We start from the raw sequence: 18,065 nt of genomic DNA, 5'->3' as shown, positions 1-18,065 counted from the left end.
CTCGAATCAACACGCCTATAATTTACAGACATGGAGTGTAGAAGAATTAAGAAAGAGATCAAAAGAGCTTAATCTACTTGAAGTAGCCGAACTCGTCGTTAATCATGAAAGTAAAGGAGCTTCTCCGAGTGAGAAAAAGGAAAATGATAGAAGTCCGTCGAAAAGTAGTAATTCTGGTAGCCAAGTAAGCAATGTTTTTGTTGCCTTTGTCCTACCTTGTCCTGCCTTTGTCCTGTTAGTCGGTCCTACGGCCCAACTAACAGAGAGTGCTCAGAGATACACATGAACATCAATAACGTCAAAGACATAACTGAGCCGCTGCCAGCAGGTCTAAAATATATTAAAAAAGTAATGTTTATTAAAAAATGTGATTTTCCTTTCAGATAACAGTTCGAACTAGTCCTGTAGTAGTCGATACAATTCCAGTTTGTAGGCAATGCCATAAAAAATGCCTATCGAAACCGAACAGTCCATTAATTTCCCAAAAAGAGCCCCCCGTAATTCCAGTCAAACCAAAAAAGGAAGCTTCGCCACAAAATTCAAATTCAACGAAAAGCTCGAGAAGTCCATGCAGCGCAAATTACAGTATTCGGAAACCAAAAATAATTTGTGGGCTAGAACGGAAAGGTGCTATTAAATTACGTCCAGAAGATGGTCCAAAAGCAGCCATGAAAGTCATAGATTCTATAGAACAAAGTCAGAGAATGCTCAAATCGAAATCTTATGAATTAAAAACCGACTCACCTATTTTAAATAGAAGCATACGCTCAAGAAGTCAAACTAAAAGTCAGTTAGAACTAAGGAAAGACGGCTCATTTAGGACTCCGAGTCCTTCGTCCAGTAGTAGAAATAGTCCTTTATCTACAAGCCACACTACTTGTAGTTCTATGGTTTTTAATTCAAGCTCCAATGATCTGAGAATGTCTAACTCAAATATCGCGAACCAGGTACAGTGCGTGATAGCTCAGGAAAAATACATCAATGAAGTAAAATGCGTGGAAAACATTACAGTTACTAGAACTAGAGCATCAACGAATCACGCGGAGCCGACTTCTGCCAAAGAAGACCAATTGACGAGGCAGAAGGCCGAAAACGTGCTTAACAAGGTTTTAGGAATGAACATCGTTGCCAAAAGAGAAAACCTTGGATCATGCTTACAAACATCATCTGTTTTTTTGGATGATGACTCTATACATGAAGAAGATATCGATTTCAAAATAGAAAGAGGTCTAAGAAGATCTCCAAGAATGGGTACATCAGTTCTTAGTAAAATGAATGGCGATATAACTAATAAGACTGAGAAATCTGACTCGAACGTTAACTTGAACACATCCGAAGCAGGGTCCGATGAAGATTTAGAACTAGGACCTCTCATGTTAATGGGACTGTCAGCTATCAATCCGACTGCACATTTAATGCAAGTAGAACCATTTAATAGATCCTCTGTAACTGCTGGCCATAATCCAGGCTCAAGACCAGGGAGTCTATGCTCGATCAAATCGGAATCACCAGTTCCTAATATAGCTGTTGTGCCACCGACACCAGACTTCAATTTTTCTAATAAGACTGTAAGTTAAACACACAATTAACTTGATAGTATGGTTAATAAAATGAACAGCATATAAAACAAAGATAATATTCACAGGATGACCATTTAGATGAATCGCCGGACTCCCCAGATATCCCTGAAGATCTACCTTATGTTTCCCTTAAAAGGTATTATTAAAATGTGGTACCCAAATATAGTTATATGGCTAATTTTTATTGATATGCATTTGAACGATTTCAGGTATGGCACTATGTCTAGCCTTGAGAGATTACCATCCGACGAAACTGATGATGGTAACGTTAGATTAACTGCACAAGAACCAGAAGCAATTAAAACAAATAGTACAGGTGATAAAGAAAGTCAAATATTAAAATATAATTATTTATTTACTATTAACACAGCTTGCAATTTATGAACTTTTGATAATTTCGTCATTAGTTAAACCATAAATCGTAAAGCCAAACAAAAAACAATTTTTACATTACACACATGTTAATTAGCAACTGCCACTGTTTGAGAGCTAGAGATATAGATATTTTTTTTGTTGCCCTTGTAAGCAGACGAGCACACGGCCCACCTCATGGTGAGTGGTTACCGTCACCCATGGACTTCAGCAATGCCAGGGGCAGAGCCAAGCCGCTGCCTACCTAAAGGATAAGGCTGCTAGATAAATATTAGAAAAGACTTGAAAATAAGGCTGTCTGCATTTTTGGTTCGCCAAAATTGTTTTTTATTGCAATAGTTGGAGCTGCCGGAGGTATAATGGGCTGGACGGCAAGAGCGGGCTCATTTGTAGTTGAGAAAATGAACATATTTAGTTACACCGAAAGTGTTCCCAACACCGCTGTAGCACACAAACAACCATCATTCTTGGAAAGGTATGGCTTAAAATATAATAACGAGGTATAGTTAAAATCCAAAAAGACGCAATTTTTGTAAAAAAAAGGATTCATTTTTGTGTTTGAATATACCATTTCGTTGAAAATAACTTCAGTCCATAACGTGTTAAAATTATAGAATTCATTTTTTTATTCAACCTTGGTCAAAAATTTATCGTTTGTTAATGATTTTCTTAATAACTAGGTGGAAGACAATAATCCAGTTGAAAAATACGCAGCGATGAGTATGTCAAATAATAATGTATCAAATATATTTAAATAGATGATTTAATGTGGTTTTTTTTATACTCTATCGATAGTTCTACGAATACTATACTAGTGAACATTTAAGTAGGTAACTTTACATAAATAAAGCATTAACGTTTGTTGCAATTTTGCTATTCTGTACCGATTTCAGACAATTAGAACGTAGAACCACTAAGTAGGATCTTTTAAATGGAAATACTTTTTGGAATACTTTAAATTTACAGATATAAAAATATGTGTTTTTTTTTTGTTATGTGTGTTAAATTTAACATATAGATCTATCTTAAGCGTGTAGTACCTAGATTTGAAAAAAAATTATATTATTATAGATAATTTCAAACTGTAGAAGTATCTTTTTAGTATACATTTATTAACTAAATGTTTAATAAATTAATAGTTTCGACGTAAAAAATTACATACTCCGTTTTCGTACAGTATGTATAATGTATATCTGATAGGTGTCTCGGGGTCAGTGACTGGAAATCGACAATCGGAACGGAAGAGGGTACTGGAGAAACCGGCGAAGGGAGCGGTGCTAGCGGCGAAGAAGCTTGGGGTACACCTTCATCAGGCGACTTGTCTGATAACCTACCAGATTCAGATCATGGAACTCTTTCGGTAGTACTAGTTAAAAAAATTGTTTATTTGCGAAAATTACTTATAATTTTTTTTATTCAAAATTGTTTATTCATTTTTTTTAATTATCACTATCTAATACTACATATTATTTCACGCTGAGTTTCTCTTCGCTTCGTATACTATAAAGTATAAGAAGATATAAATATTCTTTTTAGATTTGATGTAGAAAAGTTAGAATAGCTTAAAACCCTTTGAGCGGAAACCTACTAACCTTTTCAGTCGCCAACAAAGTCGTCATCTTCATATGCGGGAGATGACGATACAGAGCTAATGATGGATGAACTTCTGATGGCGCCCACTATAACTGGACCTACCACTTTAAGGCCATTACTGCCAAGGTATGCTTGGTAACAAATAACACGTTTAATTAAACCTTAAAGAGACTTCGAAAAAATGTTTATTTTTGCGATTTTAGAGATGTTTTTAGAAGAAGACTAGAACCACTATTAGAAGAAGAGTTCTCAGATAGTGGCAGCGAAGACAATAAACCTACCCCCACCAATTCTGACGACCAGGTGAATATCATATTAGAGTGTTCAGTAGAAATTTTCCAAACTACTCTAAACTTGTGATAGGCAATAATTACATACCTCTATATTTCACACAACACTACATACCTAACTTTAATTGAACGATGTGTATTCAGTGTTAGAATATCCTTAATTTTACCTACGTGTAGTAAATAGCTTAAGAGCCGCAGTGATAGTCCAAGTAACTAATATAACGAATCTAAAGCATGTTTTACAATCTAGCGTTAACAGATAATGCATGTACTTTTGCATGACCCCCTAATTATGAGTTTATTCAATAAACTTAATTACTAAATAAACTACGATTAGATTGAGAATAGACGTTATTAGGCTATAGGATCAAAGTATTTTGAGTTATAGGTCCCCATCCACAACCACGAAGCTTAGCTAGAATTCGAGAAATTTTCAAAATTCGAAATTGGTTCCTTGGTAGGAATTTTTGGAACCTTTAGATTTCATTTGGGGTTATTGGCAAATTACCATATTCGCGTACGTAGACCGTAGCTAGTTTAAATCTCACATTGTGACTGGTCCGCTGGTGCGGCGCTTGGCGCAGGGCAGCGGGCGTGGCCTCGATGCTGACGTCTGTTGCGACGCGCCGCACCGGCCACCCTCTGCTTCCGGGTCAGGTGAGTTTATCTCGACGACCTCATCATATACAGTCACAGCAATCTTTTACTATACAAATTGTGTGTGAATCTTTAAACTCGTTCTACAATTCCTCAAATGAAGCTGTCTATTTTCTATTCCAAATCTTTCAATAATTCGTGGTTTCCTCATTAAATTTACACCTTCTTGACAAAAACACACAACATTGACTATTAAACATTTTGACAGAAATATGGACAACTTGACAATCAGTCATAGGTGAGAACGATAGAAATAACAGCTCAGTCCACAAACACAATTATTACATGAAACGATTTATTCAAATACTATTTAGATAAGCACGTAGTATGCATGTTATGAAGATACCACGACCTTATATTTTATGAGTATATTCTTCCACACGTTTATCTCTTTATTAGTAGGCTCTTTAGTAACAGATATAATAATTACAAAATCTGTTAGAATGATAGTTCGTGTCTTACTTTCCCTTTCTCCCAGCACGTTTTTGTAGACATAGCACCCTATACTTGACTTTTATCTATCAACAAAAAGTTACTGTTAAGGTGATAGATGCAGTATTAAAAGTTACAAACCAATAAAATTTTATTAAAAAACCGATGGCAAAGGTGTTTTGGAAGCAAAATCCAGCCAATATACATATCTTTAAGCTAATAACTCGGATATTTATTTGAAGCTCTAAATGAAACTTAAGCTTAAGTAATTATAATTAATGATACTCAAAATCACTTTAACCGTAACATGAACACTTCACATACTATTTAAAAACAAATCTATTAACACATCACAATATTCACAACAACGAATAATATTTGATATGAATATAATTCCGAAGGAATGTCTACTTTAGATTTACAATTTTGACAGAAGCAGAGGGAGGGGGTGCGGACGCCGCTCCAGTTGCTGGAGGGGAGGTCCATGGTGGGGACGAGTTCGATCTGAGCCCAGATCGAACTCCCACCAACGAAGTGCCTTCGACGCCCTTACAATATGGTAGGTGTTTGCAAAAATTCTAGATTAAGAACTTTAACTTTACTAAGCTCAGTGCTAACGCTCAGGAAACACTGCATAAGAGTTCATTCCAAAGCCGGATGATACGTGGCAAAAAAGATTTTTGGAAAGACACTGTGGATGAACTCAGTAGATCTAGGTAGTATGGATGAATTTTACTCCGATGGCAAGCAGTGCGATGATAAATGCGTTCGAGTATCAATTAAGAGGCGCAGATAAAACAAAAACACTTAAATCATAATAGAATTTTCAGATACGAGCGATTAAAATGTTTGGTGAGCATTGGGTACCTGCGTTATGTACCCCACAATTTCTAATATGACATTTATGGCACATGTAAACTTTGATGTGATTATTGAATTATACTCTTTAACTAGCAAAATATTAACACCTTAGAAATTTTAATTATAAGTTTTTCAAACTTACAATTTCAAGTTATTAATAGTCAACTTACTAACGATTTGTAACTGTCGACTTATTTATTGTACCTATGGATATACAGATTGCAACTAAAACAAAAAAACGCATTCTCAATTGTAATCGTTAAGTTAAATCTAATGATGTATTCAGATAATTATATTAGTCGTTTTGTTTTTTTCTTCCACCTAATCGTTGGTAGCTTAAAGGGCTATTCCAAGTTCACGCTGACCGGTAGGTGAGCTCACGGGCTCAACCTGAGAGAATTGCTAACACTACTACCGGATCGGAATCGCGACCTATTAAGAAGATCCGGCAAGAAACTCAGTAGGTTGAATCTATGGGCTAATTCGCACGTCGAACTCCTCGTCGGAGTCGATTAGTCGTTATTCAACGATCTCGGTCCGGATCCATGATGACCGAACTAGCTCACTACACTATTGCGGTACTTCCCACAGAAAAAAAGTTAAAAATAGTCAAAGAAATAGAGATCTTCTTGTCAATTAAAATTAATGATATTTAATATATTGGCTCGTTCGTCTTCCATACACCCTTTGGTCTATCAGAGTTGATGCTTGTTAGAAAATTTAATCAAATTTAACTTATGTAAATACTTTAACATACTGTGGACAGTTTCAAAAGAGTTTGCGGAGGTGCGTGCCACTGCCTCTGCTGGAGGACGCCGGGACTCAGCCAGCTCAGCCAGCACCCCTTCCACACTCGACCGTACTACTATACACAACCCCACGACCCTTCCACAACAATCACCAGGTCAGTCGAGAAAGTCTGCATGGCGTTAAGTTCGCCTTTGTACAATATTTTTGTGAAATAAAGGATTTTCATTCATTCATTCATTCAGTCAGTCAGTCATTCATTCATTCGGTCGACTTTATCCACACCAAATAGATTATGATATTCAATATTGCCAATGTCTTTAGGAATTAGGCAAACCAATACGGAATCGTGTAGACAGTAGCAGAATGATACCAGATATTAAACAAGATACTAAATGCTCAACTTTAAACGTAACTATGTCTCAAATCAATAATAAAACAATACCAAATACACTGGACATGGCATTCTATGAAATCATTGTAATATATCGTTAGTTTTGGAGCCAGCACCAGTACCGGAGGTGTCTTCACAACCGGAACGTCCACTGACCCCGGAGCGACTCAGTCCTCGAGCGGAGATGAGGTTGGCGCTGGACCAGGGGACGGACATGCTGGCAGAACAGGAGGCATCTTGGGTAACGCTTAATACACCTAACTTTTTTTTTTTGTATATGTGGGTGGATGAGCTCACGGCTCACCTGATTATAAGTGGTGACCACTTTATGCAATCTTCTAGATACTCATTGACTTTATAGTAAGCTTTATTGCGCAGATGCTCTTTAATGGTTTTCTTAAGCTTATGTACGTATATGTAGGATCTGAACATCTTGTGGGATTTTGTTCTTGACAGACAAACACCTGAATGAATTTCGTATCTTATGTAACCTAGTCATCGGCAAATCAAGCTTGTGTTTCTCACACTCACATAACAGCCTACCACAAGTAAATTGATATCGACGCTTGAAAGGCAAACGTGACTAAGCGACAATAACTGCTTTATACATAAATTATAGGCAATAACCATATTCGATGCGCAAAAAAAAAATATTTCTAGGACTATTAAAATCATTTCAATCCAACAGCTATATTCGTTAAAATAAAAATAAAAACAGGTATTTCAACTTCAAATTAGTCTACTGTAAAGTTCACGCATTGTCGCGTTTGCCTTTCAAGCGTCGATATGATGATATTCTGTGTGTCAGGGTGGCGGGTCCGGCCGCTGGTCGTTTCGCGCGGCGTGTCAGAAGTCGCTGCTGCGTCGCGTGGCGAGCGCGGACGCCGTGGCTCTGTGCCGCGCGCCCCCCCGCCGCACCGCCCCTCATACTACTTCGCGCAGTTCTGTATATGCCTGGAAGGGTACTCTTTCTTCCCCTACCTATTCACTGCTAGCCTAAGAGGCTGTTCTGTTACGCGCGGACGGGTGGGCGAGCTCACGGGCTGAACTTGAGAGAATTTGCTAACACATGTACTAGCAAGAAAAATACTTCGCTGAATCTACCACCGGATCGGAATCGCGATCCACTGAGAAGATCCGCCGAGAAACTCAGTTGACTGTGTCTATGGGAGAAGGATACTAGTAATCTTACATTTTATTACCACGGCCTACTGTGTGCTTAGTGAGAGTTTTTTAACGTTCTCGATAGCGTAAAAGTTAATTCAACGTTGTATGGAGTTGGAACGTTTGCTTACGTTTGCCGCTAGGGGCTCTGTTCCAAGTCCATATAAATTTGAGTTAACTTTTACGCTATCGAGAACGTTACAACACTCGCACTGATGAATAAATACCGAAGCAAGAGACACCAACGTCAAAGCAAAAAAACTAAATTAATAAATTTCAAACCAATTTTTGTAGCAAATATATCCGACATTGTGCTTCTCATGTCTTATGTCATGGTTCAATATCCAAATCTAATAGTTAATCACCAGATAAATCGTTAAGAATATAAAAAAATGCGTTTCCATTGCAAAAATGGTTCTATGGTTAATAGAATATTGTTTTCCGAATAAGTTAATTTTATCATTACGTACTTATTAATGACCCTTCTTCACTGTCACTTTCGCGCAATTATCCAATACACATATTTGTGGAAGTTCCCTTATCATACTTTTTGTTGCTTTCGGAGACATAGGCCTATCAATTGGTGGGTCCAAGCCACTGCCTAATATTTTAAACGGCTTAAAACAACATTTTCTACGGGAAAACACATATTAGTTAATCAGACAAACCGACGCGAGAATATTTAGAAAACAAACGTGAAAAGATGGAGTATTAAGTTTCAAAAATAAATATAGTTTGAACATTTTAAAAAAACACCCGAATAGAATGTCTAACTTAGAATTAATTCCGTCTTTTTTTAACCTGTTGATACAGATAATTAGAGGGACAGTATATATATTGCATTGTCATCGAACGTTGATGCGTGTGCAAAGGGATGTTAGATCTTAGATAGATTAGATATTAGAGGGAAAGTATATTGCTATATATGGGATGTTCCTTGCTGGATGTCTTGTTCTCTTCAATGAAACGATTTGGCTCGTATTTACAGGTTTATTAAAGATAAACAACTGAAGAACAAATTTTAATAATAATGAGGTTGAATATTGTAGTAGATAATGTATAGTATGTAATCGTTAAAGATGTATACGCGTTCGCGATCGCTTGATGAAGTGAAGCTCGGTGGTGGGCGAGAATAAAACTTGTTTGGAGGGGGATTTAGAGATCCTTAACATCCTCCGGGGCCTTGGAAGCATTTGCTTCCAATGAAGAATCTTCTGCAGTATCCAATAGAGGACAAAGATATCGAAGTCCACGCCGATACACGCCAGTCGAAGTTTTGATTTCGGCTACTCGCACGATATTGTCCTTTCCTGGAAATAGGTTGATGACTCGACCCGTCCGCCATTGCATCGGTGGAATATTCTCGTCCTTCAGTAGAACTAAGTCACCATTCTGGATTGATCTTGCTGGTATGCGCCATTTGTGTCTTTGCTGTAATTCGTTCAAGTACTCTAGCTGCCATCGATTCCAAAAATGTTGACGAATCTGCTCCAAGTGTTGGTATCGGCTCAATCTAGAGGTACTAAGTTGCATGTAGTTAGGTGATGGCAACGACGTCAAAGGTCTTCCAATGAGGAAGTGTCCGGGAGTCAGAGGAGCAAGGTCATCAGGAGAGGAAGATAAGGGACATAAAGGCCTGCTATTGAGTATGGCTTCGATTTGATTAAACAAAGTAGCTAATTCTTCAAATGTGCAGTGAGTGTTATCGAGAATTCTTTTCAAATGAAATTTGGCTGATTTGACTGACGCCTCCCATAGACCCCCGAAGTGTGGTGCATATGCCGGTTGAAATTTAAAATCAATCCCTTCACTAGAAAGGAATCCACCGACGCCATCAGCATGAGAGTTCACAAATTCTGTAATCTCTTTGGATGCAGATACGAAGTTTCTGCCATTATCGCAGAAAATCTCCTTCGGCTTACCTCGGCGAGAGATAAAACGACGCAACGATAATATGAATGCCTCTTTGGTGAGGTCGCTTACGGCTTCTAAATGCAAACATTTGTATCTGAGGCAGACAAAAACGCACATATAACATTTCGATATCTTACACCCTCTACCCTTCCTATCAGTTATTAAGAAAGGTCCACAAAAATCAATACCAGCACTTATAAAGGGGAAGTCAGGATCAACGCGTTGACTGGGTAATGCGCCCATCATAGGTGCAAGCATCTTAGCACTTGCCCGCCTGCATACAATGCATTGTCTCACAGTAGCACGTGCCAGATCTCTGCCCGCTATGGGCCAGACGAACTCTCTGACAGTGGACAGTAGTAACTGTGGGCCAGCGTGCAGAAGACGTAAATGTTCTTGCTGGAACAATAGTTTTGTCAATTTATGCTTCGCATGTAGTAGCATAGGATGACGTTTGTCGTAAATCTGACAAGAATAGTTTAAACGACCACCTACACGTAATATACCCTTATCATCAATAAACGGGCTTAAGGAAATTAAAGGATTGTTCGGACTCAGCACGCCTTTATTATCGATTGTGGCTAGTTCAGCACTAAAACTATCCTTCTGAGCTAATCTCACTAAAGTTTCAAATGAATTGATGAGCTCATCAGGCTGCAATATACCATTATTTTTATTGGGTTTGTTTCTGCAATTTAAAACGAATCTTAAAATATATGCACAAGCTCTTTGCAATATGCGCAAATTAGAATATCTATCAAAATGTATTAATGTCTGTATCATGTTTTTAGATGTGTTCACTAAATTAATCTTTATTTCCGGCAAATCATCAGTGGGATGGCGGTGGTTAAACAATGCTGGCCACTCATTTTTGCTTTCTTTCAAGAACTTTGGGCCGTTCCACCAAAGATCCATCTGAGGAGGTGCAGACACATCCAAACCACGTGAAGCTAAATCTGCAGGATTACACGACGTTGGCACATGACGCCACTCAGAAATGTCAGTCGATTCCAAAATGGTACCTACCCTGTTTGCCACAAAGGTTTTCAGTCTATCACATCTCATACTCAACCAGGTCAGCACAATAGATGAGTCAGTCCAAAATATTTTGTGGGAAATTGCGCATCGCAATGCGCGACACACAGCACTCACCAACTGTGCGCCCAGGACGCACGCGCATAGCTCGAGTCTTGGAATAGTCATCGGATTCACAGAAGCTACTCGAGCTTTGGAACATAACAAGCGTACGCGCACGTTGCCTTGCGCGTCGTGAGATCTGAGATAAATGCATGCTGCGTATGCAGACTGCGAAGCATCGCAGAAGCAATGCAGCTCTATGTTAATCGACTCGGGACATAAGACATGTCTAGGAATTCGCAAGTGTTGGATTTCAGACACGCTGCAAAGAAATGATTGCCAGGCTCTGCTTATGTCGGCGGGAACAGGTTCATCCCAATCGATTTTAGTCAGCCAAAGTCTTTGCAGTATGATTTTAGGTTTAATTGTGAATAAACTCAGCAATCCAAGAGGATCGAAAACTTTACATGAATCTGATAAAATTGATCTTTTGGTAGGAATATTTTTTGTAATTTTGTAATTGCTAGGAAAGCTAATGTAATCTTCGTTGGGGTTCCAACCTATCCCTAAGGTATGTGACGATGAACTAATTATGAGTTCACGTTGAACAGACTGCGGCTCGATCAAGAGAGATGGTATATTGGAACGGTACTTACGTAGATTGAAACAGCCGGCTGCTAATGTACTCTCTACGGTTTTTTTAATATAATGTAGCTCAGTCTCACTGTCACTTCCGGTGAGCATGTCGTCCACCAGGAAGTCGTTCTGAATAATATTTTTAATTTTAGGTTCACAAGAGTCCTCGCCCAACTGCCACAGACAACGTGTGCTCAGGAAACTTGAACTAGAAAGGCCATAGGTAACTGTATTGAGCCGCAGTGATCTCAGTGCCTCCGTACTTGTATCACGCCAAAGTATCATTTGCAAATCGCGGTCATTGTTTTGTATTTGTACTTGTCGGTACATCTTTTCTATATCAGCTGATATTACGTAGGTGTATTGACGAAATCGAAGCAAAATGTTAAAAAGTTTATCTTGTATATTTGGGCCAACCATTAATAAATCGTTTATGGAAAATCCAGATGTTGTCCTCGCACTACCATTAAATACGACGCGCAGCTTGGTTGATTCGCTAGATGGTTTCAGTACCGCGTGGTGAGGTATAAAATAAGATTGCCGAGGAATCAATATCTCCGACTCAGACAAGTGGCCTAGCACAGAGTATTCATGTATAAACTGCGAATATAAATTTTTAAGGTCACTGTTTTTTGACAAACGTCTCTCCAATGACAAGAACTGGTTTCTAGCTAGTGTGAATGAGTCGCCTAAGCAAGTGGGTTCTGAAACTAATGGCAATCTCACACAAAACCTGCCTTCATCATTACGATATGTGTTAGCAACGTAATGATTTTCACATTCTCTTTCTTCTTCTGTTTTGAGGGAATCGTATTGAGGTACTTGCTCAATTTCCCAAAACTTAGCTAGTTGCTCATTAAGAGACCTATTTGAAACTCTCGACTCGCGCGATTGAATAAAAGCATAATTACAATGTATAGAATTCTTGTGATTGTTTTGACTAATGTATTTCACTCTTAGTTATTAAGATGGAGGTAGTTTGTTAAAGTTTAAAGTACATTAAGCTAACTTTCGTTCGAGTCTAAGGCCTATGGATGAATTAATGGATGATTTATGATGAGAATAGATATAAATCAGGAATGGACACTTCCCTGCTGTTTGATGTTGATCACGTTCATCACGTCGAGGTCACCAATGTTCCTTGCTGGATGTCTTGTTCTCTTCAATGAAACGATTTGGCTCGTATTTACAGGTTTATTAAAGATAAACAACTGAAGAACAAATTTTAATAATAATGAGGTTGAATATTGTAGTAGATAATGTATAGTATGTAATCGTTAAAGATGTATACGCGTTCGCGATCGCTTGATGAAGTGAAGCTCGGTGGTGGGCGAGAATAAAACTTGTTTGGAGGGGGATTTAGAGATCCTTAACATGGGATATAAACTTATATCCCATATATAGCAATATACTTTCCCTATACTTGTATAACTATATACCGGGCGTTGATGCGTGTGCAAATTTTAAGGTTAACACGTTCGCTGCATTACGAGATCTATCAGATCTCTTGCAGGACTTTTGTGTTGTGCGTTGAATATAATCGTGTTGTTTCACTCCTTGCGGGAGAATCTAACGTGTAAAGTTCTTTAAGTATGAGTAGGACAAATATACATATTTGCTTCCTACTTAAAGCTGAATTCAAGGACATTAAAAAAGAAATTAGAGATGGATTAGGTCCCTAACGCACAGTACTGTAATTATATTCATTCCTTGCGTTAGGAGATATGTCGGTACTCGTGGAATCGTACGCCTCGTAAACGCAAGAGAGGGAGGGTAGGGGCGCGGGCGCTGCGTAACTCGTTTTAGTGTTGTCCTAACATCGACGTGGGAGCTTGCGCGCACGTTTTGGAAATAACACTCGCGTATATACCTACGTGTTGATTATTTTTGATAAACAATGAGTTCTTTTAAAAGAAAAAAGTGTAAAAAATTCTATTTATTTTGGTGAGATTTCTAACAAAAAATCAAAGCCGGATTATACTGCTGCATCGTCCAGTAAAACAAAAATTTTGGAAAATGTTCAAATTTTCCCCCCGTTGGTTAATAATGACAGTGATTCTGATTATGAAATATTTGACGTACCTCAAAAGAAAACGATGAACTTTTCTACGTTGGAGAGCACGCAGCTAAGTAATAAAAATATATGTATCAGCCCATGTACTGGAAAAAGATTTAGTGTGCTTCAGAATACGATATCCAGTCCAAAAAATAGTAACAATAATACCACATTGTTGATGACGAATACTACACCGACTATAACTACTGATCCTATGACACCTGATCGTAAATTTTGTGGTACTGTTTCTCGTAACCGTAGTGGTTTATCTACTCCTAACTCGTGCACTCAAATGCTAACGGAAACATCCAACACAAATGCTAAAGCTTCTCCTGCCTCATTGAGTGCTTTATGTACATCAAGCAGGTGCCCGTCTTTGAATAATATTTCATGTTCATACTTATTACGTTTAGAATTTAATGAGAGCAGCATGCAAAAATTTATTAAAACAACTATAAACGAAAGAAGAACCACAAGTAATATAAACAATAGTCCATTTTCTTTTGAGTATACTTTTGAAGATGATGCGCTCACTTATGACGAAAAAACAGAAAGAAAAACGTCTAAATGCTACTTGAACAATAATTCACAAAAACATTTAGAAAAGAGAAACATTGAAAAGCAACAAGAAAATAATATAATAGGACAAGAAAAAGACCAGAATGAGCAAAATGGCAATCTAGCAATACAGAATAAAAAAAAGGAAGAACTAGAACAGGACGTAGAAAACGAAGAAATACAAGAAGACGATCCGGAGACGCAGACTGATGAGGCAATCAATACTGAAATAGAAGAAATCGTTTCAAATGAACGTGATGATGATACAGGTGAAAATCTCTCATCCGATATAATATCTGAAGATGAAGATAATATATCTGAAAATATATCAGAAAGTGAGGGTGAAGAGCTTGAGGGTGATAAAGATTGGATTGACATTCCCGACAATGACGTATTGAGCTTCAATGAGAGTATACTTGATAGCGTGACAAATGTACCTATTCATAATAAATTGCCCGTCGATATTGCATTTTATTACAGAATTCCCCGAAGGAAGATGTACTGATCATATTTTCCAACGTGGCGACAAAAAAGACGTTGTGTGGGTTGTTACGAAAAATTACGACGCACATTAAACAGCACTGACGCTTCTAAAAAAACTAAACGAATTGTTACCATATGCGCGCAATGCAAGCAATCAATGTGCTTACCATGTTTTAATGAAAAACACTTTGCATAATTAATAAAACTATTTCAATCGACAACTGAGATATTATTTTATTCCCATCACTACTTACTACACATATTGAACTATGTTCGGTTGCGGTACGAGATACAATCGATATCAAATTTTTTTATGGTATTTGTAGTTTATTCAAATGTCATAACTGCGTGCGAACCTAGCAAAATATATATCAATAGGCTATCTTTCATCCACAAAAACTTCAAAGTATATGTCATTGTTTTTTTGGAAGATATAAATTATTTTCAAAACTGTATCTTTAGGAGACTGATTAGGTCTCAAACGCACCAAAGGGTGGGTAAGTTTCGAGATCTTTTAGGTCTCCAAAGCACCAGCTGAAAGTTCTTTGATAATAATGGCGCAGTGAACGTGTTAATCAGATGATTTAAGTCGATGAAAATTACATTCGAACATTCCGTTACATACAAATAAACGTTGGTACTTACCAAGCTAATAAAAACGTTTTAATAACATTACTTACCAGATCCAGAAAGCGAAACGAAAACAATGGAGATGGAGGAACTGGCACGAGTGGAAGCTCAGATGATGCGTTCGCGGACGCGCTCTCTATGCCAGAACGGGAAGATGTAAGCTTACTTCTACCGACTACTACTACTTACTACTACTTCTACTACTTACTACTACTACAGCTAATTACTACTGCTACTTACTACTACCGAATATAACCTAGAACGAATTACGCGACACGTCATGTGTATGATACACATTATTAAATAGGTTTAAATATGACCCACAACCTTCAGGAAACAAGGACTTCAATAGGCATTGCTCTACGGAATTATTTAGTGTAACACATTATAATTTAACTGTATGTAATACATACATTTATAAACTACCTCGGCGTTAAGAGATTACCATTTAACATAGATATTTTAAATTTGAATTCTATTACTTATCTCAAAAGTAGAATGTCTATGTATCAAAATTAGAATGGTTTTGCAGCAGAAATAAAAAAAAAGGTAATATTTAGTTGCCAAATAATATTTATATGATTAATTTATAATAATTTATTTCTATTTCGACTTCATTACACTTATTGAATTTCGTTAAAAACGCGGTAACAAAGAAAGCCACGGTATAAAGAAAAACCAGCTTGCTCTCGCAGCAGCTCTGCTTTTGGCATTGCTGACGTCCATAGGCGACGGTAACCACTCACTATCAAGCGGGCAGTTTGCTCGTCTGCCTACAAGGTAAATAAATAAAAAACAATTTTTTTTTTTTTGTTGCTTACTTGGGTGGACGAGCTCACAGCCTACTGGAGCCCATAGACATCTACAACGTAAATGCGCCACCCATCTTGAGATATAAGTTCTAAGGGTCTCAGTATAGTTACAACGGCTGCCCCACCCTTCAAACCGAAACGCATTACTGCTTCACGGCAAAAATAGGCAGGGTGGTGGTACCTACCCGCGCGGACTCACAAAAGGTCCTACCGCCAGTAATTACGCAAATTATAATTTTGCGGGCTTTTTTAGAAGAGCTTATTTTGTATAGGATATGTGATATTTCAGCAGAATGGGTTTCCTTCGGCGCCGCGCGTCGTCCGATAGCCCGCGCCGCGAGCCGTTGGACGTGGGACGGCCTTTCTCTCCGCGGCGGACGCACGTGAGCAGCAACGGATATTACAAGATTTGCTTTGTTAATGGCTATGTGTGAACGCACCGGCGCATCGCTTCCCGGCGGCCTTAAGGCTGCCTGTCCACCGGAGCGGAGCAAGGCAGCGGAGCGGAGAAACGGAGAAATATTAACCAATAAGATTACACAAAATCTCCGCTCCTCTTTAGTAGACAGGGAGTTGCGAACTATTTTAAAATTTTATACAAAACCGGAGCTTACTTAAACGGAGCGGGATAGCGGAGCGAGGAAGCGAGTGCAGGCGCGGTCGCAAGGCGCCCTGCAGTGTGAACTGACTCGTCGCGTAGGAACTAAACTCCGCTCCGCTCCGCTCCGGTGGACAGACACAGTACGCAACTCCGTTCCGCCTTGCTCCGTTGCTCCGCTCCGCTGCCTCGCTCCCCTCCGGTGGACAGCAGCCTTAAACAGCTGGGTTTAAACCGAAGCGAGGGAGTTCCTACGCACCGCCCAATTAGTGGCGATAACTTACCAGCTCTTAAATTAATACGTTTTTTAAACCTTGCAACACTGTGGAATCTAATAATTCGGTTACGTTAATACCAAAGATAAAATCAAAATCAATTTCCGAGTTCTAAAAAATGAATTAATTAATTATCTGGAGAAATGAGGTGCAATTAATAAAAAAAAAATTAGAATCGAATCATATAACACGTAACAATTGTAACCCCTTAATTCTAAATGATTGTGAAAATTTTCATTAAATTCATAACGAATGGGATTTCTGTAACGGCCAACTGGATTGCCTTTAAACGTTTTAGAAATTTAAGTATTTACATTACTGTTATTCGAATCAGTAAAATTATTAGATTTAAAACAAATTTTAGTAAAACTATTTTAATGTTTCTTGTGAGTGTTCATAGCTTACCACCTATTGGTGAAATTTTTGAATACGACCTCTATTATAGTTAGTTCGTTACAATTGATCTGCGTAAATGTTAAAAGTTTAAATCCAGCTTGTAACTACGCTCTCTTGTTTCGTTGTATGTTAAAATTATTCTGTCCATTTTCGATTGGAATGTTAGAATTTCGCGAGATAAAAAAATATATATATATATTTTTAATGAAAATCACTGCGCTTTTCATTCTTTCATCCTGTCGCCGCAGCCTCCTAATGCTGCACGATTCTTACGATCTTCAAAATTATCCTTTCTATATCCCTGAATGATCCTTTGGAAGCTGGACGTCGAATAAAAAAAAAGTGCGTGCGTACAAAGTACACATGTCAGAAATGAAACTTTTTTGGCGAACTAATTTATAAGTCTTGCTTATATTTATATAAATCTAAAACTTTAGATTTCCGAGACTTAGAGGAAGGGAAAAAGGAAGATAATATGTTCCCGCCAAAAGTCTGTCAAATGTCAATCTAAAACCTCAGTGTTGACAGTCACATTATGTT

General features: G+C 38.0%; 1 protein-coding gene across 16 annotated transcripts in view; it reads left to right on the top strand.

Annotated features, from left to right (window-relative positions):
* PsGEF (Protostome-specific GEF) overlaps window positions 1-18,065 on the top strand; it is an 81,869-nt gene that overhangs the window by 61,800 nt on the left and 2,004 nt on the right. Inside the window, exons 17-31 of one of the 16 annotated variants that reach the window (XM_089733432.1) lie at window positions 29-184; window positions 384-1,568; window positions 1,646-1,716; window positions 1,808-1,896; window positions 2,289-2,427; window positions 3,153-3,312; window positions 3,553-3,671; window positions 3,749-3,848; window positions 4,420-4,492; window positions 5,358-5,483; window positions 6,552-6,689; window positions 7,028-7,167; window positions 7,735-7,888; window positions 15,498-15,600; window positions 16,546-16,639. In XM_089733432.1, the coding sequence (XP_089589558.1) occupies window positions 29-184; window positions 384-1,568; window positions 1,646-1,716; window positions 1,808-1,896; window positions 2,289-2,427; window positions 3,153-3,312; window positions 3,553-3,671; window positions 3,749-3,848; window positions 4,420-4,492; window positions 5,358-5,483; window positions 6,552-6,689; window positions 7,028-7,167; window positions 7,735-7,888; window positions 15,498-15,600; window positions 16,546-16,639 (2,847 nt within the window). Of the gene's footprint in view, window positions 1-28; window positions 185-383; window positions 1,569-1,645; window positions 1,717-1,789; window positions 1,897-2,288; window positions 2,428-3,152; window positions 3,313-3,552; window positions 3,672-3,748; window positions 3,849-4,419; window positions 4,493-4,700; window positions 4,731-5,357; window positions 5,484-6,551; window positions 6,690-7,027; window positions 7,168-7,734; window positions 7,889-15,497; window positions 15,601-16,545; window positions 16,640-18,065 lie in introns of those variants that run through there. The other 15 variants (XM_089733429.1, XM_089733427.1, XM_089733431.1 and 12 more) reach the window with 15 other exon arrangements.

This window comes from Bombyx mandarina, chromosome 15, assembly GCF_030267445.1.
Source record: "Bombyx mandarina strain Sakado chromosome 15, ASM3026744v2".
NCBI lineage: Eukaryota > Metazoa > Arthropoda > Insecta > Lepidoptera > Bombycidae > Bombyx > Bombyx mandarina.
Note: the sequence above shows the minus strand (reverse complement) of the source record. Positions and strands in the feature narration are given on the sequence as shown.